This window comes from Hetaerina americana, unplaced genomic scaffold, assembly GCF_022747635.1.
Source record: "Hetaerina americana unplaced genomic scaffold, ioHetAmer1.1.p SCAF_1, whole genome shotgun sequence".
NCBI classification, from domain to species: Eukaryota; Metazoa; Arthropoda; class Insecta; order Odonata; family Calopterygidae; genus Hetaerina; species Hetaerina americana.
Window position 1 is genome coordinate 74090849 of NW_027286069.1, and position 27604 is coordinate 74118452.

Here is a 27604-nt window from a genome sequence, read left to right on the forward strand (position 1 = left end):
TTGTTCAGTTTGGGTTCAGTAAGGGGAGAGATACGGGAGTGCTATAGTAGTGATGAGATCAATAATAGAAAGGAACATTGAGTATAATAAGGATGGTTTTCTTTTCTGTCGTATATTTAGCGAAGGTGTTGATACGGTAGAATTAATTAACGTATGAGTAAAGATAGGAGTAGATTGGCGAGATAGGCGAATTATCCGCACCATGGGCGTGTCTCAGACTGCTCAGGTACGCGTAGAGAATGATAAGTGGTATAAGACAGGGATGTCCATTATCACCCAAGACTCAAAGTATAAGTGGAGGAAATGGTAAAAGAGGCATGGGGAGAACTGGATAGAATTTAAAGTTGTCGGGGAATCCATTAAATCAGTTAGGTATGCCGGTGATTCATACTTTATTAGAGAGTCTGCCAGGGGACCTCATTGCTGAGCGCACTGGAAAATAATGGATAGGTCTGGAGTGTCGTATGGGTACCCAAAAAAAGTTTATGAGGTTTTCGAGAAGAGAGAAGTGATTAAACGCTAAAATAGTAAGATAAAAAGTAGAGCAGTTGGAACAGTTTATCTATCTTGGAAGTGTTTTGATCCACAATGGTCAAAGTAGTTGTTATATCAAAAGAAGAATGGCGTTCGGTAAATAAGATTTCACAAGGAGGAGGGCATTGCTGACAGGGACTTTGAGTACAGATGTTAAGAAAAGATGAGTGAAAATTTTGATATGATGCTTGGTTTTGTACAGTGCGGAAACATGGTCGTTGAAGCAAGATGATAGGCTTAGTTTGGAGGCTTTCTGAGCGTGGGTGAGTAGAAGGATGGAGAAAGTGAAATGGACCGAAAGGACAATCAACTAAGAAGGCCAAAGGCATGGTGGAAAAGAGAAGACGGTTGTTGGGAGGGGTCAAAGGAGGAGGGAACAGTGAATGCATAGCATTTTGATTGGCAATTGAATGCTGAGGACTGCGATAGATGGGGGGACGCTAGGCAAGCGAGGTAGGGGGAGGAAAATGATAGGCATGTAGAACAGAATGAAGGGAGATAGAAAAAGTATTCGGACTCAAAGAACAGTTTAATGCAGTGTTAGGTGTCAGGTCGTGTCTTTTTGGGCGAAGCTGGAAGGTGCAGCAATGCATAGTCTGTCAAGTGAAGCCTGTGCTCATCGAAAATCTATATTAAACGGTTAACTACCAATAGCAATATTTCTGCTCTAAGCAAGGTTAAAAATATTTTAATGTGCTCTCTCGAAAAAACAGCTGTGTTTTTACGCATTCCTGAAAAAGTATTGGTTGGCCTCACATTGGCTGAATAAAATAAGATTCTATTGAATTATGAATAAAAAAGATTGGAATGGAACACAGGAGTTGAGCACCGCTCTCTCTTCAAGCCGGTGGATACAAGAGACTGGACCGGCTATTACTCATGCGATTCGGGCGCATGTTTTAAAATTATATCACAGAAATAAATATATTGCATTATCCAGCATCTGCGGTATTAAAAGTGGTTTGATTACTTTGTGTATTATTGAAATCTGGGGAGTCTCGAAAGCCATCGGACTGACACACTCACTTTGATGGTAATTCCATAGAACCAGTTTCTCGTGATTACCAGGGTATGGAAAATATGGTAATTTGACCTGGAAAGTCAAGAAATTATGCACTTCTTTTCAGCACATTTTGCGGACATTCATTCTGTAATTTCCAGGCCTCGAGATTTAATGTAACAACTTTATTTCCACGCCAAGTTTCAAACCTACGACAAATCATTCAAAAGTCAACTACAACTATAAAGATGCAGAAATACCATACATTTTCATACTGGAAACAATCGGCTGAGCTCTGTTTGCTTCTATTGGTTAATTATCTCTGAAGACACTGATGATTTCATTGAATACCTTATGCCCGATCTGGATAAACTTAATTAAACCCTCTGCACTGAAAACTAGTTTGAATTCGACCTTTTACCTGATACCCTTTGTTTTTGGTGGTAGGTTAAGTAATATTTAACTTGAGGCAATACGTATTGGAAGTTCAACACTTAAAAATCATTTAAATAAAATTGCCTTTGCCATGGTTTTTGTTGACTACCAAATGGTTTTCACTGCATGTTAATGATTAACCTAACAAAGCTACATTCGAGTGAAAATTGCACTGTAATGAGCTTTAACGGGCAGAGGTAATTGAAAATGACATCCAAATTAGTAATTATTTAATTTAATTATCGTTAATATGGTTACGCGTGCAATGAGAGATATAATGAAATAATCTTCAATTTTAATTGAATGTTTTGATCTTAAATGAGTGCTGTCTCCTTAAATAACATTAAATGCTTAATAGGCGAAATGCATGCACAAAGATACATATATTTTCAGGCATTTCCTATATTGAATGTTAGTATCGGCATGTAAGCACAGAATTTATAGAGGCATGATTTTCCTTTCTGTGGAATATTGATTGAAATAAGTTATTATCTACTACTCTTAATAGATAAATTCCCTTGTCTTGCAAAAAAGGATTTGGAGGACCCGTGTTTTATTCATACTATTATATGAACATAATTTTGCGCTGTCACGTAAATCTTGGCCATATCTCACATTTAGAAGCACTCGACTGCCGAAATTCGACATTTTTATCTGAATTCTACTGTTAATGTTAGGATACGACATTAAAGATAGATAACTTCGCATATGAAGTTTGAAGTGTATTCATTCTAAAATGCATGCTCATTGCAAATCGTTTTCATCAAACGATTACAAGAATAACTTCGTAAGTTAAACATAGTCATTGGCATAATCTTAGTCAATTTTTGGGAAAGTCTTTATTCGGACTTAGTGGTTAAATCTTTAGGTAAAGAAAGATAGGTGATTTATAACATATTTTTTCAGTCCAGGGTACGTTTTTATTCAATTGGGTGACGCGGTAACCATTCCGCCAATCAGAAAAAGAGATTCAATTGGTTTATTGGGCGATGTGGCCGAAGTTGGCAACGGGGCTGCTTCACGTGCTTGTATGAGCACCAGCTTTATGTGACTAAATTATATTATAAAATGAGTTTTTAATTAGCTAATTGCCAATTTTCGAAGTTCAAATGGAATGGCAATTGTTCTATTACTCACATGAACGAAAGGTACAATTTATCTAGCATTTTCCGTGGAAGTTTGTAGCTCTGAATGAGTTGAAATTGAAATTACTTGATTGAATTTTTAATTACTTTCAATTATATCTTTTATTTCGAATAATAAGTAGAAATTTAAATTCAATCGTTTAATTTGATTGTCTGTGATATTCTTTCGAATTAAATATCAATGAGATTATGAATGATCGCGACCTTAAAAATAAGGTTGTTGGTGAACTTGGAAGACTGTAACATGCATTTCTTAAATTACTAGTGATCAAGCAAAACCTTTAGTTATTTTTCAATAGCCATTCATGTAATTTATATGATCCGCGTTTTATTTCAGTAACCATGATAAGACCTTGTGTGCTTAATAAGTTAATTAATTTAAGTTTGGCTAATATTTGTATGTAACTCCTTTCTAAAGAATGAAATAATATCGCCATCTGGCGACTATTTTAAGCGTCCATACAAGGTACTTCGCATGTTTCCCTGAAATTGAATTTTAATTGATCATAATATTCCACATTTTGGCTAATTTTAAATGCTCATGAAAATATTTCTATGGTACGCTGGGAATTCATTTTAAAATATTTGTGCAGTACGTAAAATATTTTCAGCAAATTTTATAGCTTTATTTCCTCCATTTACATGCACATTCATTTATCTAGTCATGTTGTATGTTATCAGGTGAATTTCTCCACTGAAATGTTCAAAAGTGTCAGTTTCCTTAAGATTTTGCCCGATTATAGGATATTGCGCGCCGTTCGCATAATCCTTCGTAGCTTTAAACGCTGTTTAAAATAGATGCTAAGATATTTCCATATTAGTACATTCAGTACAAGAAGCATGGTACAATTTTTGACATACTGAAAAAGTATCAGTGATAAATAATGGCGACCCAATATACCTACTGGGATTTATCGATTGCCACAGTCGAGGCGGGAATGAGCATTTTTGACTGCGTCAAGAGCTCGGCGGAGCTGCGAGGTGAGATTGTGAGAGGTTATCTGGGGCAAGGAAAAAGCGTGATCTTGTGTGGAGAGAGGCAGAGGGGCCATTTTAACTACATCACAAAATTAGGGAGTGCTGCTTTTGATCTCGCTATCGTTACGAGAGTAAAAGGCATAAGGAGGAGCCTATAAATTATGGTTAAAGCAAAACCTTGAGTGTAATAGATTTTGTGTGGTTGCTTAAGGCATAGCTAATAAGGCTGTTAGAAGGCCAAAAATCGTGATGAAACATAACTGAATTGAATCGTAAAATATCCTTTCCATTCCCTATTAAATTGGTCCTACTCGTTTAAGTAGCTCCTACAAAAGCTTGGGTTGACAACTCGATCACAGGTTCTTCATACGTGTCAAATAGTCATAATTATAGACTCTCCACTGCTGTTCGCAGAATACCAGTTTAATTTTTTACAGAATTATTCCACATGAGTTCTTTAACATGTTGTCTGGCGTTTTGATTGCTCCATTAAAAGGAATTTGATTTTTTATCTTGCCACTTCAGTTTCTTTGTAGTTCAACGAAGGAGAGTAGAACTAGTAGTGTTCTCACTCTTTCTTGTCTTCTCTTCTCGTGTCTTAATTTTCATTTGGATGATCACCTGACCGATTGCCGTGTAATGACTCGAAAAGGGGATCGGAATGGTGCGGTGGCTAACGTAGAGGCTTCCCTTAGAGAGGGCCCGAGTTCAAATTCTGGAGACGACAAATATTTTTCAGTGGAATCCCGATCCCTACTTGAGGCGCTTGGTAGAGAGTACTTTGAGTGAGTACGACGTCAGTCGGATTGGACGTTAAGCTGCAGACCCCTTGGTGCCTTTCGACAAGAGTAGGCTAATGCCGACGCCGGGTTTCTCTCCACCCTTCCTTTCTCATCCATCCCTAATAGCGCAAATCACCTTAGCTGCCGGTCGCCTCCCTTAAAATCTACTACTAACTCTGAGTCGAAAAGATTGCATTGATCATTGGTATTTGCAATTCATACCTTTAATATTTCCGTCAATAATTTCAATTTCAGACGTATAGGATAACGCACAAAATTTAGGCTAACCATTTGCATGCATAATCCAGAGTCGTACTGGGTCAGGAGTCCGTGCAAGCCGAGCGGATCTTTCGGATGGGAATACGCGGGATGTTCATAAGCGGAACTACGTTATAATTGGCCTTTGGCAGATCGCGGAGGTCCTTCTGTCACTTGGTCATCGAGCTTGGACAGCAGAATTCCCTCACCATACCTTAGTATCCTGGATAGCAGGGGTCCATAACTTTCTGGCTGGATCCGACGCATGATGAACGACCCGTTAGTTTATTTACTTTCGTAAAATGAATTCTACTATCGTAATTTCAATAACCAGATAACATGGTTAAGTACGAGGCACCAGAAATAAAGAGTTTGACAAACAGGATAATACTCGCATATTAAGTATAGATAATGGCTCTTTTCCGTGAGATTTTATAGAAATAAATGGCACACACACATCGAAGATAATGTTATTACAGAAATCAGTAATTTAAAACGAAGCAAAGAGTAAAAATTCTGTGAGAAACATCATCCTCCACGAATTTTTCTTATCGTCAATCATTTGCTTTCGCAAGGAAATTCCCAATTTTACCCGCAAGCTTGCCGGCTTTTCTCAATTTTTTCCCAAATTTTTGGATTCTAATGGCACATACGAGCAATGATTTATCCTTCGTCCCTTTATTTTTCGCTTGTGTCACCGAAATCGGCCCTGGGAGCCTCGTTTTTTTATTTTACCAGCTCCTATAATGGACACAAAATGATCTCAATACAAAGGAATGTCTTAATCGTTGAGAATACCCTATTCGCATGTCCCGAAAATTTTTCAAAAGATTCGACTTTTTACTCGAATTTTCCAATGGATTGAGTAATTCCCAACTTTTTCCCGAATGAATGGCCTCACTGCAGCAGTGATAATCGGTTCACACACAAAGTTCAATAAATGTTATTTCATTATCCAACATCGTTACGTACATACATAGATGATGTACACTCGTGTACCGCCACGGAAGTCGACGATGTCGAACATGCTTATATTTTATTAATGATATTCATGTAGTTTTTGATGGACACACTGGCCAATCATCACTGTGTTCCTAAGCCTTACCTAATATGACATAACATGATACAATTCACAGAATAAATTCCTCAATTCCACGTATAGTTTGCCTTCGTTCCTTATGCCCAAAATGCCTCTTCTTTTCCACCCACTACGTACTTCGCTCGTCTAAACATTCACTCTTTGACCATGACCTTCAACATTCCATCGCCCCCACATTTCTTAGCCTCGCATAATAAGAAAACTCTGACACCCAAAACTACATTAAACCATTTTTCAATTCCGCATCTGTTCTACTTCCCTTCATTCCATTCATATGCCTATTCTTTTCCTTCCCCTTCCTCGTTCGCCATAAGTTATCCCCTCTACTACAGTCTTCAACATGCCATGGCCTTTCAAAATGCTTTGTATCCACCTTTCCTGCCCCTTTTGGATTTCTTCCAACAGCCCTTTCTCCTCTCGTAACATGCTTAGTACCTCTCCGTTTGTTTTCTTTTTTGTCCATTATGCATTCTCTTCCACACCCATATTTAAAAAAAACCGATCTACTCTTCTCCTCTTACCTCAAAGACCCAAGCTTCCGCGCTGCGTAAGCTGCGCTCCTAATCAAAGTTTGCAACAATCTTTTTTTAACATCCTTACTAAAATTTATTTCCAACAACCTCCTCCTCTTTGCAAAAGCTTCTTTACCTAATGCAATTCTTCTTCTTATTAACCTACTAATTTCACCTTATTTGTGCAAAATACTTCTTCAACAGATAAACTGCTCTTTCTACTCTAATTTATGACTGTCTGCTATGGCTTATTACTTGCTTCCAAATTATTAGCCTCCTTGAGATATTTATCAACCTAGTTTTATATAGTCACAATGCGGTCACAAATCACAAATTCCTTAATTGATTCTCATTCCGTACATATTACACTTATTTTGTAAAGTGCTCAGAAATGACTGTAATCCTTTGACTTACTATCTAGTCAAAACGTGATAATCTGCATATCTTGACTGATTTCATGAATTCCTCCCCGTACATTCCATGCATACCTCCAGCTCTTTCCTTGCCTCCTCTACCATTTCCTCCGCCTACGCGATAAATTGCGCGAGTGATAGTGGACAGCCCCGCGCATTGGCTTCATGCTTCTCCATCCCAACTCTCAACCCGCGCTACCTACACCAGTGAAGTTTTAAGTGCACAGGTTTCGGAGAAGTGACTTATTCCTCCAATCTATTTTCATCTTCTGGATTTCATTCATCAATGCTATCCAATTTTGTCGAACGCCTTGTTTGAATCCATGAATAAAATGTTCGTGACTATATTCCGTATTTGTTTCCATCCTCATAGTTGATTTTGCACAACGAACTCCTCTCCCCTTCCTAAGCCCAAACTGATCATATCCTAAACAATGATTTACTCACTTTTCCATTCTTAATGTTAATGATCCCAAGCTATCGTCCAAGACGAGTGCGAAATCAAACGTTTTGTCTCATAGCCGCAGGCAAAAGCAGCCGTATGTGAATGCGGCTGCTGTTCCCCTTTTTTGGAAGGAATTAATGGAGTCTTCCGGCCAAATTCCTCCCTCGTTAATGCCATCTATGGATGTGCCCATAAAAGCTCTTCCCGCCATGTTTCCCTTAACTCTTAAGTAGTTCCATAGGGATGTTATTACTCCCCACGACCATATTTCATTTCGATTCACCTAATACCCTATCTATCTCTGTATCAAGCATTCGTGTATCTAATTAATCCTCATCCATTTCTTTCTCTCTTTTCATGTCTAAACATCCTGCCCCAATATATTCACCATATTGCCCCTCTATAAATTCTTCCCATCTCTTTTGAATATTTTCCAGGCCGATCAACAATTTCCCCCTCGGAAATCTGGGACTGTGCGATGACTTTTCTTTCTTACTTCCTGAGAGTGCTTTCGCCTTCCTGTACAACGCAGCCCTTTCACCGTTTTTTGTTATCTCTCCATATCCTCTTACTGTTTCTGCCATTACTTTTCTTTCGCCGTGTTGATTCATCACTATAATTTATTATCACTCTTATAAATAAGAAATATGTTTTCAATTAATGTAAGTTTTCAATAGCGAATCCTTTTGCATCTGTAATAAAATGGTTCATTGTAGCATTACTGAATTTACTTTTTGTGAAACTTTTCCAAACCTAAGTGTTCGATGACAATGCCAGTTAGGCAGTAAATGAATCCGTTATAATGTTGTACTTATAATGGTTCACTGTTGGCGGTAACGTAGTAAAATATACAAAAATTCTAGTTTTTCCCTGTCTCGAGTGGCTTGTTTCTCCGGGGCACTAAAAACCCTAAAATTGATCCTTATCGAGTTTTTTCAATCCTTTTTAGAACTCTCAATTTCTCAACTTCTGGGTCAAGTGGACATGCATATGTTTTCTTAGGGGTTATTGGTCCATGTTCACTTTTTCCTATTAATGATTATGAAACTGACGTTCATTTTGTTGCTCTTCATTTCGTACCGCAGTGAATTCCTTTTATTCCCTCGAAAGTTACGTTTATTTTCGGTCGAGTGGAGGCGTTCGGATGACCCCATCCCTAGGTGCCAATGCTCCTTTCAGCCAAAACTCACCAAAAGTAGCCGCGACCTCCTTCGGAATTGCTTTCTAGAGCACTCCTTAGTGCCCTCTTTGTTCTCCAATCCTGGGATTCGAATGGGAGGCCGGTGTACGGACACTCCACACTCCCTCCACCTCCATTCACTCTCTACCTGCTGCTCTGCTGTTCCAATCTCGTCTGCTCTCAATGCCTTCTTGTCTCCTCCTCCCTCTCTTTCTCTCTCTCTCTGGCACGAGAGGTGAGTCAACCTCCCCGCCCCCACCTGCGCCTCCGCGTGCCGAGCGGCGAGCATTCATTCGCAGATAAGGAATCTAGCCTTTCCTCCACTCCGTTCCCCTTCAACCCTGTAACCTACGTTCAACTATGGCCGATTTGTGGGGGTTGCTGAGGTAGAGTGGGTTGGCATAGTGAAAGGTTATTAGGGGAAAAGACGTAATTGGACACTGGGGATCTCCCTTTTCGTGCTCAAAAATATCCCATGCATTTTTTTTGAAACGCGTCCATGAAATGTCGAAGTCTTTGAAAGTTTTGTCATTCTTTTCAATGTTTGACAATTCCTCACCCGGTAACGAGTTGATGTGTTTAAAAATCGTTATATTTACTTCTTACTAGGTTTAAATTTTCAACTTACTTTTTAATTTGAGCGTGATGGTAAAATGAAATATAATACAAAATAAGGGTAGGTGATACGCAAAGTAATTAGACTGTTGTTCCCGGGTGATTTCCTCCAAGTTCGTTTTCTATGGGAGGACAAGGCAATCGCTAGGGTGTTATCGATACATTCATATCTCATACATGACCAACGATTTCTTTCCTGAAAATTTTCATCAGAACGAGCGGGACGCATCGTATGGCATTGCCTTAATCGTTTCGAATCAAGGAATGTGCGATTTAAATTTTGAAAATTCATTTACATTCAACATGGCAAAGAATTGCTTCATTTATAAAAAAAATGCTTATTTCACGGAGGAGCGTTGGAAAAATTATCTTTACGAATGATCCAAGGGGTGCCATTACACCATCAGGACGTGAGGAACCATATTTCTTTTCTCATTTACGTTTCAAGGCGTGGGCGATTCATTTGCCCTCGCAAGACCTGTTAAAACTACCGTGATGTGCTTGCTTGGCTTGCGCAGACCAGCGTGGCACATACAGACATGGGCCGAGTAGCATGTCCGAAAAAAATAAAATGCGCACTCGAGAGGCATCAACGTCAAGCCTTGTGGAGATATTTTTGTTTTTACTTGCTCTAGAAGGTATGCCTTCTATTTTTCATTGTCCCACTATTGCCTATTTGCTACTCGAAGTCTTTTTTAATGCCTCTGCCTTCCCTCTTACGGGAAATCACGTGCCTCGAGTTTTTGTTTATCCGCTTTGGTGTAGGAATGGGTCGCATAGCACAGCTCCCACAGGCCGTGAGTTCACACCGGTGATTGTTGTGAGGGGGCGGGGGGGGAAGAGGAGACAGGGGCATGCCTCTCGTCCACTCCCCTCGAGCGCCACGCACGCCTCCCGCCGTCGCAGGCACAACAACGCGGACGCAACCCGTTTTCCCCACCACTTCCATCAGTCTCCCTCTCTTGTCTTCTTCCACGCCCCTCCCCCGCCCACCGCCACCACCTCAGGGGTTCGTAAGAACTTTGGGAGGAGGCAGAGAGATAGAGAGGGAAGAAAGTGAGGAGGGCTTGGCGCTATCGGAAGAGGTGGAGGGAGGGAAGCTGGGGAGAACTCTCCATTCCGAGAAACACCGGCACGTTTCCGACAGCGGCAGTCGCTCGGTCGCCGTGGGCCAGAGAGCAGGTGATCTTTTTCTCCTCTTACTCGCGGAGGGGATTCGTTCCTAGCGGCGAAGTGAATGCCGATGGGCCTCCAGATCTTCGTACGCGCGCGGCCACGCGGGATCCTTCCGCTTTCGTCCAGTACGTCCGATAGCTTGATGATAGCCGCGTGAGGCGTGTCGCCGGTAACCGGGAGCGATGTAGGGACCAGCGTTGAACCTTATTTTCGTTTTAGTTAGGACGTTTTAATTATTTTTTCGCGTAAAACACACACGTGCAGGAACGTTTAGGGGAAAAAGTGAAATAAATTTTTACATTTTAGGCGGGAAAGCTCCCGTTTTTTCTTGGACTGTGCACCTGTTAAAAGTGGCGACGGATGGGTTGGACTTCGTGTTACCCAAGTGAATGCGTACACCAGAATTAGGTTATAAAAACATTAATAATGGTGGTAGAGCAATGAAAAACATTGTAACAAACACTACAAAATGGTTTACGCTGAGGTTTGATGTGCTTTTTGCCATTATTGAAGTTACTTAATTGTGTTTTCGTAGTTTTCAACATTGTTGTACAACGGGGCGAAGAGACATTTTTCAACGTAAATTGGCATAAATTTATCTGTAACCAAAATGGGAGTATTCGTGGTGCAGTTATTTTAAGTTGGAGAAATTGGAGACGAACCCTCGTGAACACTTATTTGCCTGCAGTTCATTATTGAAGGTAAGCGATTTGCCATATTTTCTTTTTTGTGTCCAGTTTTGAGTATTATGGTTTTGGATTGACGGAGGAATAATTCAATGAAAAATTTAATTTTCCATTGTCTTTTATAAAAAAAATACCGAATGATTTGAGTGTTAATTTTTTCCTGTGTTTTTTTCCTGAAGAGATTGGCGTAAAAGGAATCAAGTCCAGCACCTATTTTTCAATTTTACAAAAATGTTTCTATAGTTTATTGTAAGGTATCCGGGGAACCTTGTATGACATTTAAAATTATTATATTGGCACTAGTTTATTGTGATTACATTTGGACAAACATTGCCTAGATAAATCAAAATGTGAAAAGCCTATGCATCGAAATCATAATGAAGACTTTTAAATGGGCTCAAGAGACTTGAAGGGTTGATAGTGATTAACAAAAATAGACAAGATGCCAATATTTTGATTGGTGCGTTTGCTGTAAAGCTCGCATAAATGTTTCAGAATACCATTTGGTAATTTATTTGTTCTTAATTCCACAAGCCCAATCATCTTCATTCTAGCTCTCAAAACTAGGAATAAGTCCATGTATGTATGTTTCTGCTACTATATTGAAGTTTTTGGGGAATTTTACCGGTATGGGGAATTTTCGATAGGATTGCCATTACTAGTTACAGCTTTTGTTGATTGAAAGCGCGCAATTTCTTAAGTAACAGAGAACCTTTTGGATATGTAGCTAATTTGAGAGGGAAATATGAGAAGGAAGGAACGGAGATGTATGTAATGCTGTCGAGAATAGAGTAACCACGCGTCCTAAATAAAGGCACCAGTCTCCGGAGGCAAACATCCCTACGTACTTCTCTCCACACGAAACTGTTTTTGCGACCAGAATAAGCTGAATGTGACTACTATCGCCAGGAATTAAACCCAGCTACCGAACCATTCTCAACCCCAAGGAGGTTGGATCATAAAATACCTCCATAATTACCTAGGTTAAGACCCTCGGAGCATTCACTTATCATCGAAATCATTGTACATAAAAGGTGAGGTATGAGGCTTGTTAATGGGTGTTGAAAAAACTACGGGGTTAAAAAAAGTACTGGATACCGTTGTTCATTTTTCTGTAAAATGTCATTTTCTCAGGTTACGAAATTGGCTCTTGTCCCTTTCACGGTTCCGCTTGCTGCCCTTACCGGTGCGTTCAGTCGCAAACTGTAACACAAGACGCACTTTTTAATTGGCAATAGAAATGTTGGCTGAGCCTGTAGGTAGCTTAGTAAGTTCCCGCCTATTTCAATACACCCGAAGTAAAATTAAAATATCATGGATAAAAAAGCTAATTAGACTTTTTGTTCGATATTAGTCATCATTATGAACGTTTGCATTCGCTTAAAAACTGACAACACAGGTCAAAAATATTTTGCCATAGAAATTTGCTGTTAATTGACATACCCCCGAGTATTCCACTTCGTATATGAAATATTCCATAATTGAGTTTTTTTAAATTTGTAAACTTGCATGTAAAGTAATTGTAACAAGTTTGAAATTAATAAACAAAATGTTAGCTAGTTGATAAAAACCGCTCATTTTTTTACATATATCCTTTCATTTTGCAGTTGATTGCTGTATTTAGAGTACAATCGGAATCTTGAACCTTAATATTCATCTGCATTTCTCAGTTCTGACCATGAATTATTAGATCGGTTTAAATGCCTCACAAGGAATCTTATGCTATAATAAGATCGAAAATAATTACTCAAATTCCAAGTTATGAGAATAGTTGCCTCCTAGTTTTTATTTTTAGATTTTACAATTGTTGTATTCGTGTTTTATCTTAATCCTAATTTATTATATTCTTTATTCTTCTGTGATGGCAAAAATGTCATTCAGTGAATAATTTACTGATGCCCCATCACCTAAATTTCAGAGTGCATGTACATAGCTATGTACCTAATCTGCGGGAATTGAGAAGTCCCTTCACGGCTGAATTTTCTGAACCATAGTTTTTGTATTCCCGCTTCATTCAGGTCAAAGACTTATCGCACACGTTGTTTTTTACTGGCGTAGAGAATTTCATGTTACGAATTTTGTGATTCGAAAATTTCTTCGATAGAAGATGACAGATAGATTTATCTTAGATGCCGCTGCACGAAATCCTCATGAAACTGTGATTCCTACATTCCAACCCCGGAGTCATTAGTTCAGGACAATGGCATATGGGCAGGCATCCAGAGGGAACTGGATCGTCCCTCCTTCGCTTGCCTCAAGCATTTCAAAAATTCTTCTCTGGAATTGAAATGTGCGTCGCGGAGCAATAACACCGAGAACCTTTACCACCCACCTACCACTATTAGCACCTATCATGCGCCCCCAACTCACGAAAGAGTTGAAAATGGACTATTCAGTGTGTGGATAGTGAGTCAATGACCTCCCTTGTATTCCAAGTTTACATTCTACAATTAAATATAACTCCGGCCTCGTAACCCGAGACGCCGACCGAAGGCCACGCGCAACCATTCACCCATTTCAGGATGTCTACGCTAGATCTCTTGCCCAGCAGTAGTTTGTAAAAAATGTTAAAATCAAGTTTGAATGATCATTACGGGTGTCTCGTACTCAAACAGCGCCGTCACTGGAAGGCCCGTGTTTTTATCCGGCTGGGTCACTGGCTGCTGTTCTGTTCCTAAATTAGTTGCGATGAGGGGACACAATTGTGATTCACTCAAATATCCCTTGTGTCGATTAATTTACGTGAATTGCCCTCAAGTTAGGTTGCTGTGGAGGTTTTATCGTTAAGTTTTTCTATATTGATGGAGGAAAACTGCGAACAATGGTTGATTTACGCATACAGTATTGGGTCAATATTTATAACCAATCATCTTCACGTGAATGATAGGTTTGGAGAATTTTTTCACCTAACTTGGGTCTCAGGTTCTGAAATTTGAGATGGCCACTTAGTAAATCAACCCCCAGGAACTTAAGAAATATTTTACCAGAAATTCATGGTGCATACGAACTGAGAGTGGAATTAAAATTCTTCTTAAACCTTGGGTGTCCTGCTAATGGTATGTGTTATGGTCAAATGTGTCATATGTTGAGTTTTTATTTCTACCTGCCTAGGCCTGTCAGCCTGAAACGACTTCGTGAAGCGTCTCAAGCGGGTATTCGTCATTCCTTTCATTCTCGTGTCCAGGTTTCCTTTGCCCCGTCTCATTGTGCTGACCAGGTTAAAAAATATTTCAAATGCCGAATTTTGACGGAGTACACTCGCGCAAGTATGGGAATCTCTGTTCTCACGCTTTCTCATCTAAGCATGGGCACTGGCGCTTAAAAGGAGATAAATTCCTTCCCGGTCGGACGAGAATTGTTTAAAAAGGAAATGGGCGTGTCTCCAGATCTAAACTGAAAAGGACATAAATTAACTCTAATGGTCTAATAATTAGAATTTTATATCGTATCAGTTGCTGCAGTTACTTACGGGGGTTACATTTATAGGATATGATTTTCCAGTTCAGAAAGCTGCTTTTGATTTGCTCTGCTTAAGCATACTTGAAGTGTTCAAATCGAGAATTGGCGTTCCGCTCCTTCCAACCTTTGGTCTCCTTCATGCCTCTCTGCCCCTTCCCCTCTCTCGGTCGACGATGGACGCCATTGCATTCAAATTCACTTAATTAAATGTCCTTTCTGGGGTTTTGCTGTAAAAGAAATCATCAGGTTTGGGAAACGGTTTCTCAAATTGTACACACCTCCGGTCATTCAACCTCCTAAACATTTTTTATCGAGCATATTTTGTTGGAAGTATCTTCAAGGCCTCACAGCGTAATCGAAGTCTTTGCGTAATGGGTTGGTTTGTCTCCGCGGATTTTTATTCCCGGGATTCTCAATTTTTGAGGCGAATATATGGAATGATGGCGTTCGTTTGTCATATTGAGCGGAGGAATTTAACAATGATCATATTATAGGAAACGGAAATTTATAGCGAAATGCACCAAATCTTAAAGGCCTTTCATATTTTACTTTATAGAAACGATACCAATTTATTTTGTAATAAAAATTCATTTTCATTAAATTTCGAACCGAATCTAGTACCCTTACGTCGAGCTCCATTTGTATAAAGCTGCAAATGGATCCACGTGTCGATAAATGTAAATGTGGAGCTGCGCACAGGTGGCCTGAGAGTTTTTTAAAAGTTGCTTGGCAGGTGGAACTTATGTCGCGCAGCTGCCTGAAAAATCAAAAGTTCAGGGGAAAAAAAAATGATTCCGAGTTTGAGCTCAAACGAGATTTTCGATCCGTGTGCGAAAATCTTGGGAAGTTTATGATTCATTCAAGGATTGGAATTTCATTTTAAGGTTTTAAAACCAAAGTGACATCGACCAACGGCAGTGTTGCATTAAATATCAAAGATGATTGTATTCATATGTTCGATTATCCTATTTCTCCAGAAATTATTATTCATTAAGTGCGCACAAACAATTTTCTTGGTAATTTGCTCATTCTTTCATAAACCGTTGAGGTAATGAATGAAATATTTCTCGAATTCTTTGCTTTGCCGTGTAATATTTGAGGCCTTTTCTGAAGTGGGTAAGCGTGTATTATGGTTTCTTCCTCGCGGTAAGAATTTAACCAGACCGAAACATATTAGCGTAAAACTGATTTTCACCCAATGTATTTCGTCCATTTCTTACTGTCACAGCAGGGCGAACATCACCAGATTCTGCGTACAAGAGTGGGCGATCATAATGAGACAATTATGAAAATTATATCGTAATTGAACCAAAATTAGTGTGTTAAAACGTATCATTACATAGCATTGATTTTTTTCTCGATATTTAGTTTTCGTATCGAGTTTAATGGAGTTCTGACTGCCAATTATCTAAACACAAGAAAGAACTCCAGTTAGGAAAAAATCACGAAGGAGTTGTGGCCACTAGTCTCTAGTACTACACAGTTTTTTTTGCGTAGAAAAGACTTATTTACCACATAGTAGATAAACGGAAGGCTCATGAGCTACCAAGTACAACAGTACAACAGCTGTCTTGAGTGAATTATCAATAATTTTCGCGTGCGAATACACCGATTCGCACTCTCTACAGTGTTGTTGTTTTTGCGCATCTGCGATCCTCCTGGTGAAGAATCGAAGAGGTTAAGTGGAGTCACGGGCTTGAAATATTCTCTCAACTGCGGAAATGAATGGTTTTGAAATGTCAATCGTAGTTCCTCCGAATCCGTGATCAAGGGAGGTTTCCCGATGCTGTTTTTTGGAAAGTGAAAAAGGTCAAATGGGCACAAGTAGGTCAAGGAAATTATATGTACAGGGGGGATGCACGGGGAGAGGGAAGATGGTGAGAGGAGGGAAAAAAAAGACCGAGAGGGTACAATTGGAAGGGTCGAGAAAATAACGAGGGTTGCTGAAATGGAATGCGAGAGAGGAGAGGAATGTGGAACGAAAACTCAGGTCGACCTGGGGCATTCGCGTCGGGGGCGCGTTCGTTGGCTAACCGACGGTTCGAAATTAGAGCCCCACTTAGGATAAAGATACTTCTATCAATGGATTTTCCGTTGAATGGAGACGAGTTTACGTTGTGATACGATCTCGGCCATCGGAGAAACTTGAAATACTATTAGGTAAACAGCTGAGGCATGGAATAACGGGGGAGGAGTCCAAACACTGGATGCGAGATAACAAGACGAATTGACTTACCTCACTCCTCCGATAACATGCACCCTGTTGCGCCATTATTTTGGATGAGTGTTTTCATATTGCAGACCTAGAGTTTTTGTCTAAAAAATAATATTCTCTGTAACTTTTAGAGTACTAATCGTATATCGGATCCAAGTAATTTGCATATGAATGGCAAATAATACATTTTAATAACTCTTTGCAATGGGGACCACAGATTTAAATAAACTCTTGCTCATTGATTTTTTTGAAAGCTTTTCCTTCTGGGAATAACCGGACTTTATTTAATGGTTTCAATTCTCACTTTGGCAATGTTTTTCCGGTAGATATTTGTTCACTTTACCAGACGTAGAAATTAACAGATACACGCTCAACAAGATGGTAATGGTCCGTAAACCTGTTATGACAGATGTTGAAGTTTCTACAAGCGTAGGTTAGAAATACAGGTATATTTCCTCACAAAAGATTATATTTTAATTACCAATAGGAGTTATTTTTTTCGATATTTAATTTGGTTAGGGCAATTGGGGATGCATATCTGGAAACCATCTGTTGATCACATTTATTCCATCACTGTCACCACCCAGTTCGCTAGTTCTCCACATAAACTAGTGACTGGTTGGATCTGAAGTTCTAGCCCAACAAAAGAGGAAACACTAATCGTCTAGTAGCAAATGAAACATTCAAATCAAGACAAGTAATTACAATTTCACTTTTTTAAAATTATTTAAATAGATTTAATATTTTCCTTAATGGTGTAAACTATTTCTTTAAATATCGAAAGTAACGGTTTTTTTAAACATTCATAAAATATTACAAATGTAAAGTTTTACAAAAGTTTTAACAAGCGGACGTTAACCATGCCCGTAAAAAAATTATATTGGCCGTTCTTGAAATTTATTATCGAAATAAGTTCCCGATTATATCTAAGAAGTTCAACCAACTCTTCATCGTGCCTTGAAATGGTCACTTGCTATCTACGCTGGGGTGTATGTGGATTTGTCTAAGACAATTACTATAATAATTCTGGAGTTATTAAGACTAGGAGCTACGAGGGGTCCCATTTGACCGTACCCTTTGCTCTCGACACTTTCACATGTTTTTGAACGATACCTTTTTGAGTGAAAGGCGGGATTGCCGTCGAAAGCCAGGCTTCAAGGTCTTAACGTGCAAAGATTGGTTCGCAAGGTAGCTGTGCGTTAACCAGGCCTCCCTGTTCTATCGAAACGTGCTGTGCGAAGGGCTAAGGAACTGATGACCTGGTTCAGTATTTACCAGATGTATGTTTGAAGTAGTTATTTGCTTCAAAGTGCTCACTTAGAGATTTCATGATGCGAGTACACGGTTCCGTATCGATGCAAATAACATAATCAGCTGAAAAAGTCTATCTTCACCAGTCTTCTCTGTTGGTATAATTCGGTGGAATTCGTAAAATTTTTTCAACGGCGAAAAGGAGTGAAAAATTTGGATTCGGAAAATATTTCTACCACCAACTCCTTAAGTGTTAATTAGTCCATGCTTGTGACGTGCAGCAAGAGCCATAAGAAAACGTTTTGGTCACTTCTTTTTATCATTTTTTTTCAGCACGTGAACGAACTTGGGCTGCCGCCATTAATTTCACCTAGCGCGGTTCATTGCGCTCCGTCATTTCTCATACCGTTTAACTTTGCGCTTTGTCACGCTATTAAGGCGAAATCGATGAGCGGGCAGAGCTTCTCGGTAATGGGTTTTCGCTTTCGTCCCGAATGCAAAGAACCCGCGTCGCCGCCCGCGGCTGGTTTGCCGGCCGCCGACATGTGTGGAGTGGGTAGCTGCTCTATATGAGGTAGATTTCAGAGTCGGCACATGTGTTTCACTTTCTCGCCCCCTTCTCGTTTTCAACGGGACCCCATCCATTATTTGTCGCCACGCGGCGGCGACCCACCACGGCGGCGCGTTAATCGCTACCTATAGTCGTCCGTGCCATCCGTGCGTTGTCCAGCTTTCTCCCGTTTTCCTTTCTGTATCCAAACATTTATTAACAGTTTTCTCATGGCTTGATTGGTTCCATTAGGCCTTGTGCGTCGGTGTATATTTCTCGCACTCATTATTTTTCTTTTATTTTCGATACGGGTGTATGAAAAATTATTAGCTTGTCAAACTTTCTGGCAAGTTCATTCTCAGTTTCCACATTCGTTCATAAAGTTTCCCTTTTCCTTTTTGTTTTTATCGCTTCATATAATTATGAAAGTTGAGCACATTTCATCCCAGTATATTTCTGTGAAGTTTGCTGGTATATTATTAGTGGTTGGAACTGGTAACATTTCTATGAATCATAAGAACAATCGGAGCACTATCGCTCAGAATAATACATCTTGTTAAGTTTTCTTGTTTTTCAATGTTTCTAAGCGTGACTGATTCGCCAATCTATCCCTTTAATCCACTTGATATTGCTAGAAATGTTACCTCACCTTGATATGAAAAATACCTGACTACAGTATTGATGAAAAATCGTGTTTTGGAATATCATTCGCCAGCCTCCATGGGTAAAATTTATTATTCTCTGACATGTTCGTAACTTAAAATATTTCCTTGGGATGAACTTCTCCAAAGAACTCCAAAGATGGTGATAATAGTCTATTTGAATTAGATGCTGCCGATCAACTAAATGAAACGGTGTCTGTTTTCGCTAAATTTCCCAATTTTCTGCGTTGAGCATCTATTAATTTGTTTCCTCCAATTTTTTTGTTTTATAAATTTACTGTGTTTAATTTCAATGCGTGTTTATTCGCGAATGACGTATTTACAGCGCGTTAATTATTCCGTAATCCCTCCAGAACCTTCATAAAATTATACTTCGAGCTTCGGTTTAGCCTATTGAACTCTCATATAATTGAAACGCTTTCACAATCACGTAATGTGCAACTCAAGATGGGATTTTCAACGAGACTTCGAACCGAGCAGTAGCACGAAGTGCGTCCTCGCATAGCTTTCGCTAGGCCTGAGCCGTTCGATTACTGGAATGAGACTAAAAAGTAGGGTGGTCATTAATAAAAGATGCACGAATATTTTCGGGAAAATGTTGAAATAAAGTTGGGAGAATGTTGGCCATTCAAAACGCCGACGGAAGTGGAGGGGAGGCGGGGATAGGAAGTCGCATCCGATTTGTTTGGGTCGCTCTCTGGAGAATGGTGGGTGAAAGTGGAGTCCACCGCCGGAGTTAAGGACTTGAATGTTAGTAAAATTCTACTGCGCGCCTCCAATCGAATCTGAAGGTAGTATGATCAAAAGGTTTTTGGCAGGAGCAATGAAGATCGTTTGCTGTTTGTCTCAATTTCAATGACGACCATTTAGTTGATAAATTATGATTTAATGTGCGTCAACTCTCTGTTCGCTGCGTGAAATTCATTCTTTCGAAATTAAATTTAAAGTGGGTCAATGTATCAGGGTGATTTGCAAGTTTGAGTAAAATCTATGCCCGGAGGGTATTATTTTGGATACTCATTGATAACAAAGAACAAGCACAGTTGGAATGTATACTTTTGCATAAAAAAACATTATCAAATCTAGTGAAACACTAATTGTCCTTTGTTAGTTCATGTGAGGAAAAATTCAGTTGAAGCCATTATCCAAGGTCATCTGTTCAAATCATGTCTTTCAGTTTTTTGGTAGAAACCATATGTTAACATAAGCTTTATTGTAGGGCATTAAAAACAAAAATTCCTGTTTTCTGTTTCACGTGACTCTCCTTACGCTGTTCTATGCCACCACCATGAGTGATTGAAACTAGAACTGCCAAAGATGCGAGTCCTCGAAGAGCACCGTATTAAACGTCAATACGTACTATCATTTAATTAGCAAATAAAGCAAAAGATGGATGGATGACCATTTAGCATGCATGCCCTGTTCATGTAATAAACACATTTGAAACAAACTAATTCCTTACGTATTTGCTACTGGAATATCCCGTTGGATATCTATTTATTTCACATTGATCCGAAAACAGCTCTTCGGCCTTCTACATCGGACTTTTCAACAATAATCTGGCAAAAGAAAATTACGAAAACCTAAGCCCCAGGTGGAGAAAAGCCCTTCTAGGCGGGAATCGAGCCGGCGACCTCTGGGTGGGCCGAAGAGGACCTTAGCCCGCTACCATTGGGACCGGCATATCAATGGAATACTTCATGAAGAGACTGCCTTGACCAGTTTAAGCTCTATTACAGATTCTTTTAATTATTACAATCATTGTTACTGTGTGTTTTTGTGAGTAATGGGTTTTAATTGTATTTCTTAACTCCGGGCTACTTCTGATAAATTATTTTACGGGATTCATAAAAATATTTTGTCTCTCATCTGTAAAATAATAATAATAATATCATAGCCGTTGAATAATCACCGTCCGAGAATCCTACCATTGCGTCCAAGTGGGACCGTCGCTTCGGCCAATGAGAAACAAACAATAACGGCAGTATTCGATGGGTTTATTGCCAGGCAAGATGCCTAGGAACAATCAGATTTTGATGGCTCTGCTTTCTTAAATTTACTCTCATATCTATATTTTGAGAAAAAAAGTCGATCTGCGCTACGTATTCATAGCCTAATTACAGTAAACATTAAAATATTACCAAAACTTTTATGGATTTAATGAAGTGGACAAAAGCAAACGGAAAATTTCAATGAAAAATATTTCATATAAAATATTGACTATACGGCAGAATTTTAATGTGCATCCATATTTTTAGACCAGTTTTTCTTGGAAGTGTTCGCAGCGACCATAGTTCCGATCGTGGCATGATATCGGAACGTAGCTTATCTTGATAGTCAAATAACAGAGTTGTACCAGAATTTATGAAAATCAAAAAGAATTGCCATCAAAATACAATATGCCGTAAATATAACATAACAAAATAAACAGCAATGGGGATATGCCGGTTTTTTTATGCTAACGCATATTGCTAAATATCATCGATTTGAAATGACGTAAGCAATAACAGTACTTTTATCACTTTCCCAACCCAACCTGAGTACATTTCAAAGAAAATGTTCAAGGGTGTTCGTTATCTTTCAGGGGCGACAAAGCGTACCTTATATATAATTGACATAATTTAATATGCTAGATGTCTGATAAAAATTTTGGGATCAGACCACCGCAACAAATGGGCGTCACAATAATACCGTGGTGGTGGTGAATCTGGACACCATGGAAACGAAGCGGGACGTCGCGCTTCATCTGGTTCTGTAGTCCTTCCCCCTCGGTATCAGCTGACTCTTTGTTTCTCACGTCCTTTGAGAGTCGCTGAATTCACGCCGAAGGTCCTCGACTGTTTGATTATTGGGCCCTGATTATAAATCTTGATTTCCTGTGCGTTTTTTCGTCAAGCGTTATATTTTACCGTTGGGGCCAATAACTACGCACACTTCTAATGAGAGTGTGCTAAATTTTGCCATTAATACCCCTAATAGTGTGGAAGTGTGTGATTGCCACCTATTGAAGAGTACATTTTTTTCTGCAGGGTGTCGTTGGCGCGGAAAATGGCTAGTTACCGGGATTTGCTTACCGACTGGGCCACTCTCGAGGAGTCCTCATCAGATTACTGGTCACACACAGGTAAGTGTACTTTAATCAATCGAAGGAGTGCAGCAAATCTAATTGGTTACTCGTTAGACCCAAAAGAAGCCGGTCGTTTTTAAGCCACTCTAATGCAGTGTACCATGGGCTGGTTTTCGACCTTGTCCGTAAGCGTGGAATTTAGTCAGTACCTACTTCCGCGGTGAACATTTTGCCTTCAATTAATTAAAATCTGAATGTGGAGGGGTAAATGGCAGTTAGGGAAGTGGTTTCCGAAGGTGTAAAAAAATAGAGAAGGAAAAGTGAATGCGAAAGGAGTTGGAAATTCTAATTTAAGAATATAAAATTGCTCTACCAACTTCAATTTGCTACATTTATTTTGTACTGAATGAGTGATCTTGACCGTTTATCATTGCTTGAATTTACCCTTTTAGTATTTATAAAAACTTTCTGAAGACCTTTTAGTGAGTTTTTAAAGAGAAGCATTTTAGATACACATTTTACGAACTCTTGTCAACCGTTTAGTATGAATGATACTTTGGTAAGGTTAACGAAATTATTTTATGTTTTATGGTCAATGGTGACGATCAATAGTCATCACTGACCCTCTTAATGAGTCTCGCCGCCGTCTGTTCGAGGACTAATTTATCCAAATAAATTGAAACTTAAGCTGAAGTCGTAAAAACATAGTTCTGATTTTGTTTGTAGTTTTTTCAATGAGTGATTGAGCTCGTGTTGACGCACACTGGGCTTTACGTAAATATATAATTTTATTTCATTTGACATTTTATGTGCGTAAAATTTTCCCAAATTCAGGTAGGGGTTGAATGGTTTATGCACTAATAATTGGCAAGAGAAAAATTATTGACCAATTTTGCCTAGAATTGCATTAGGAATTCCTAAGGTTTATCATGTTGCGATTGGTTGTTATGCAGGCTGAGTGTGGCATCTTTCCCGTACTTACACGCCGTGAGTGACATCTTTCCCGTATAACTTATCTAAGGCAATATATGACATTGTCAAATATATGCTAAGTAGAAATAATGGCAATGGACAAGTAATCGGTTTGTGTCCGCTTGCGCTCTTGTCTCCGCAAGCAACTACCATAATGGGAGTCAACGGGATTCTCCCTCGAATGAATTTGAATGTGAGACATACGCGATATCGATATCCATTATTCGGAGTTATCTCCAATGGTGTCAAGGGTAGAGGAAGGCTAATGAGAAATGAAGAAGGTAAAGGTCTCCCCTTCGCATTCCTTGATGTTGTCCTAAGGCTGTTCCTTGAGAAGCTGAGGCGCATGAATGCCGCAGTACCAATGACTAGTATTGTCCTCGATGGTATGCTTTCATGCGCTCTAGCTCACCAGTGGGAACATAAATATTGGAAAAAGTGAGACCGCACATGACTGTAAAATTAGTTGCCTTTATTTTGATATTAGTTTCTTATTTCGAGGTTATTCTAATATTGTTTTTAAATAAAATTTCTGAAAAAAATGTATTGACTTGCGGAGCGTAATACAAAATAGTCCTTTGGGACCAAATCCTACCTTTGATAGGTAAAGGAACTATGTTTCTGAACATAATGTAAGAAACCTGTGATTTCTTTGTGCGGAAAGCGGAGCAACAATCTCGTATTAAAGGGATCTTCCGCAAATATGAGAGTAGGGAACATTTCCGTTTAATGGTAGGGAATAGAGTTTCAAAATGGATTCTAGAACTCCCATCAACTTGTTTCAAGTATGTTTATAGAAAGTCCGAAAATATTTCATTGTGTATTTAACGATTTGGAGGAGGACGATAGAGTACATCGAGGAAATTTACCGGAGATTTTAAGAGAATATGAATATGATCACTATGAAGATAATTGATGAAAATAATTTGCGAACGTAAGTTTGAATGGAGCTTGGAGGTACTGGTTTGGAATAAAACGTGTGCGAAATAAGGATTATTAATGTCGCAGTGACTGTCCAATGTATTTGCTGATAAATGACTGTAGGAAAAAGGTAGGTGTAAGAATTAGAGCTGTAAATTTCCCCCGTTTTCTGCATGACGGCAATAAATTTGGCTGAAAGCCCCAAAAAAATCGAAATGGAAATATATCAAATTATGTCTGAAATTTTATCAAATTTTCACAAAAGATGAACTTCTCAAAAAGGACAACTGTTATTTTTTCTTATAGCATTTTGTTCCATTTCCACCATATCATATCACGTCGAATTCTTTGCAATTGATCTACAGGGGCCATTGAAATACATGAAGTGATTGAAGGAACTAAATCAAAAGTAAACGCTTCCAAATTAAAATACATTTTGGGTACATACGTCTATTAGAAGCGTCTTTAGTATGATTGAACATTGATGGTAAAGGCCGAATGAACAAAACCAAACTTTGTATATCCTTCCTGTATGTATTATAAGATGTTAGGATAGATGAAGAGATTAAAAGGCGTGGGAATGCTGGCAGCATGTTTGTTGAAGAACATTTTCTTAAGGCATCAGAAATGACAGTGAGTGAAAGTGAACTCCTTCCCATATTATCGTATGGGAGCGAAACTTGAGGTGTGACAGGATAAACACACATGTCGCCAAATATGATGGTTAAGGAGTACTTGAGGTGAGTGTGCTAAAAAAAGGAAAAATAAGTTGTGAAATGGGTGAATAGTGAAGAAATTGTGAATCGGATTCTTCGTTTATAGACAATGCAAAGACATTTTGAGGTAGAGGCGCAGAAAAGCATGGATGAATGTGGTTAAGAGTTTTAAGACAAGAAATATTAGAAGTTCCGCGGAAAAGAGGACGCGTGAAACAATGCTTGAATGCAATGGAGGCGAAAGAAGCGTGCTGGCTTATTACCTTTGGGAGAAATTGTTAAGAGAGAGTAACTTCTCTTTCGTAATCAAATACCAGACTTTTATGTAGTGTCTGCCCGGAAAGGGAATTACCTCAAGTGAATCTACGCATGAAAGATAAATTCTACATTAGACTTACGCGAGGCCGCCGTTATAAGAGCGATGTTAGTTTCATGAAAGTGTGAGGCGCAAGGATTTTTAAAAAGTTGATTGCGCTTGCGAAGTATCCGTTAGCTCTTGTGTTCTTTTGTTTGTTTAGTATTTGCTTGAAACTCAGGGGACGTAACGATATCTGTATTATTCGAAGTATACCTCCTAACTTAGTTCGTAAATAAATCAAACGGAGGGTACATTTATCGTCAGGGGTTTATCGTTATGAAAGATTTATGATGTGACGCTCGCTGGCAAATGGTTTTACGGTTGTGGTGTTATATGTATAATGCTTTTCTCGAAATGTTCCTCGCCGAATATCGTAAAGTATTAGACGTCACCATCCCTATACCAAAGCACCCGTTTAAAGAAATGAAAGTTGGATCTTATGCGAAATTCGACGCGGGATATCCCGAGGAAAGAATTTTAATTGACGTAACCTCTGCAGTTTTCAACTCACAAGGTTGTACTCATGTTCGTGAAGTTTTTGTTTCCATTTCTCAGAGGTCATTGCCTCGCGGTCTGATTTTCCATTGTCAATTGTGGTCATTATTCATAGCTAAGAGAGATCGTTGAAGGATGTACATACATGCGTACATCAGGTGAGTAGTTTCCTTTGTTTTGAAATGGTTGGGCGGTTCAAAATATGAGTGAGCCCCAAGATGAGGTCAATTTTTATTTCTCTGGAATCTTTCTTTGGTAGAATTCGTTATACGCAATTATTTTGACTTTACGGCAGTTAGTATATTATCATGCCTTCCGCAAAATTGTACGAAATACGTAACGCCTTCCACTTTTGCTTCCTACAAAAATCTGAAATACTTGTCATAACTGCCTCTCCATAAATTAAATAATAATACGAATAATTGCGAATTACGAGAGTCAATTGGTTATCAAATGAGAAATTGATTTTTTATTTTCTGTTTTCCCTATTTACCGATTTTATTTTTCAAACGTTGTCGTTCGTTTATGGTGGGTGAGTTGGATGTATAGAGAAAGAAAAGTTCATAAATGAAAAATTTTCACCTAGAAAAGCCAAAATGTATGCACAGGCATAGGATGGATGACCAACGGCTGGAAGCCCCAAGGAAGTTTCAATCATTATAGTTTGGAAGGGTCTTTTGACGAGCGCCTCCGTTTTGCCATTCCCTTCAGAGTCTGACGGATATTATTCTTGGATTTACAAGCCGTCCAACGAGACAATTTGAAAACATTTCTAATCTCCTTGCTGCTTCTTTCCCTCCCCACTCCACCGCCGGCTCTCCCCCTCGCCCCCCTCCACCCTCAACCCCTTTTGTCGTGGGAATGCATGGTTCGTGCGTTTTGTCCCACGTCGCCGATCTGCATCTGGTTTTTCTTGAGAACCTCGCCTCCCTCCGACCCTTTATGCTTCTCGATTTCACCTGTTTTTTTGCCCCTCGACTGTCTCCACGTACTCCAAAATGTCGTTTCTCGCATTTGTATATATACTATATATACTTAGTAGTTTGCATATCTGTGTGTGGCATATTCATTAAGATGAAAGTTGCAACAATGGTGAAGTCTGGCACCATTATTTGGTAAACGCACCCGTTTCAAAGTTCCCTTTTGTTTCCGGTGTCGTGACTAATTAAATGGGATGAGTCTGACCTTTAAGCGGACATGTCTTCAAGCAATTGAGGTTAAATGTTTGGAGGGGCGAGTTTGAGAAGTGCCGTCTCGGTAGTCATGCGCGCAAACGAGGCTTTCCGTCGGTAGCAGTGATGTCCAACCCGATGCTTCCTACGGGAAGGTTTGTACCCTGATTTTTTTCTCCTAGGATACGTTATATGTATTTATCGTGGAATTAGAAGCACTTCCTGCGAAGAAAAGCAACAGCCTTACACAAATAATATTAGGGGAGAGGACCCCGTTTTACTATGTCTAATTCTGAGAGAAATTTCAAGATTTTGTACGAGGACACCGTTTGGGCATGAGGTGAATTATTGGACGTTATATCCACATGATTATTCGCGAAGTTTTAGATAGGTAGATCAATGCAAGGAGAGTGGTGGAAGGAGAGGGAAGCCGTCGATAATTTGCATGAAAATTGTCATTGGGTCTACAGTTAAACTCGAGGCAAACAGTGATAATAGAGCTTCTACA

At 39.2% G+C, this 27604-nt stretch overlaps 1 protein-coding gene across 1 annotated transcript in view; it reads left to right on the forward strand.

Annotated features, from left to right (window-relative positions):
- The first annotated feature begins 10721 nt into the window (after positions 1-10721).
- Cen (cerebellar degeneration-related protein 2-like) overlaps positions 10722-27604 on the forward strand; it is a 122548-nt gene continuing 105665 nt past the window's right edge. Inside the window, exons 1-2 of the mRNA XM_071591495.1 lie at positions 10722-11273; positions 22425-22519. Coding sequence (XP_071447596.1) covers positions 22444-22519 — 76 coding nt within the window. The 5' untranslated portion in view covers positions 10722-11273; positions 22425-22443. The remainder of the gene's footprint in view (positions 11274-22424; positions 22520-27604) is intronic.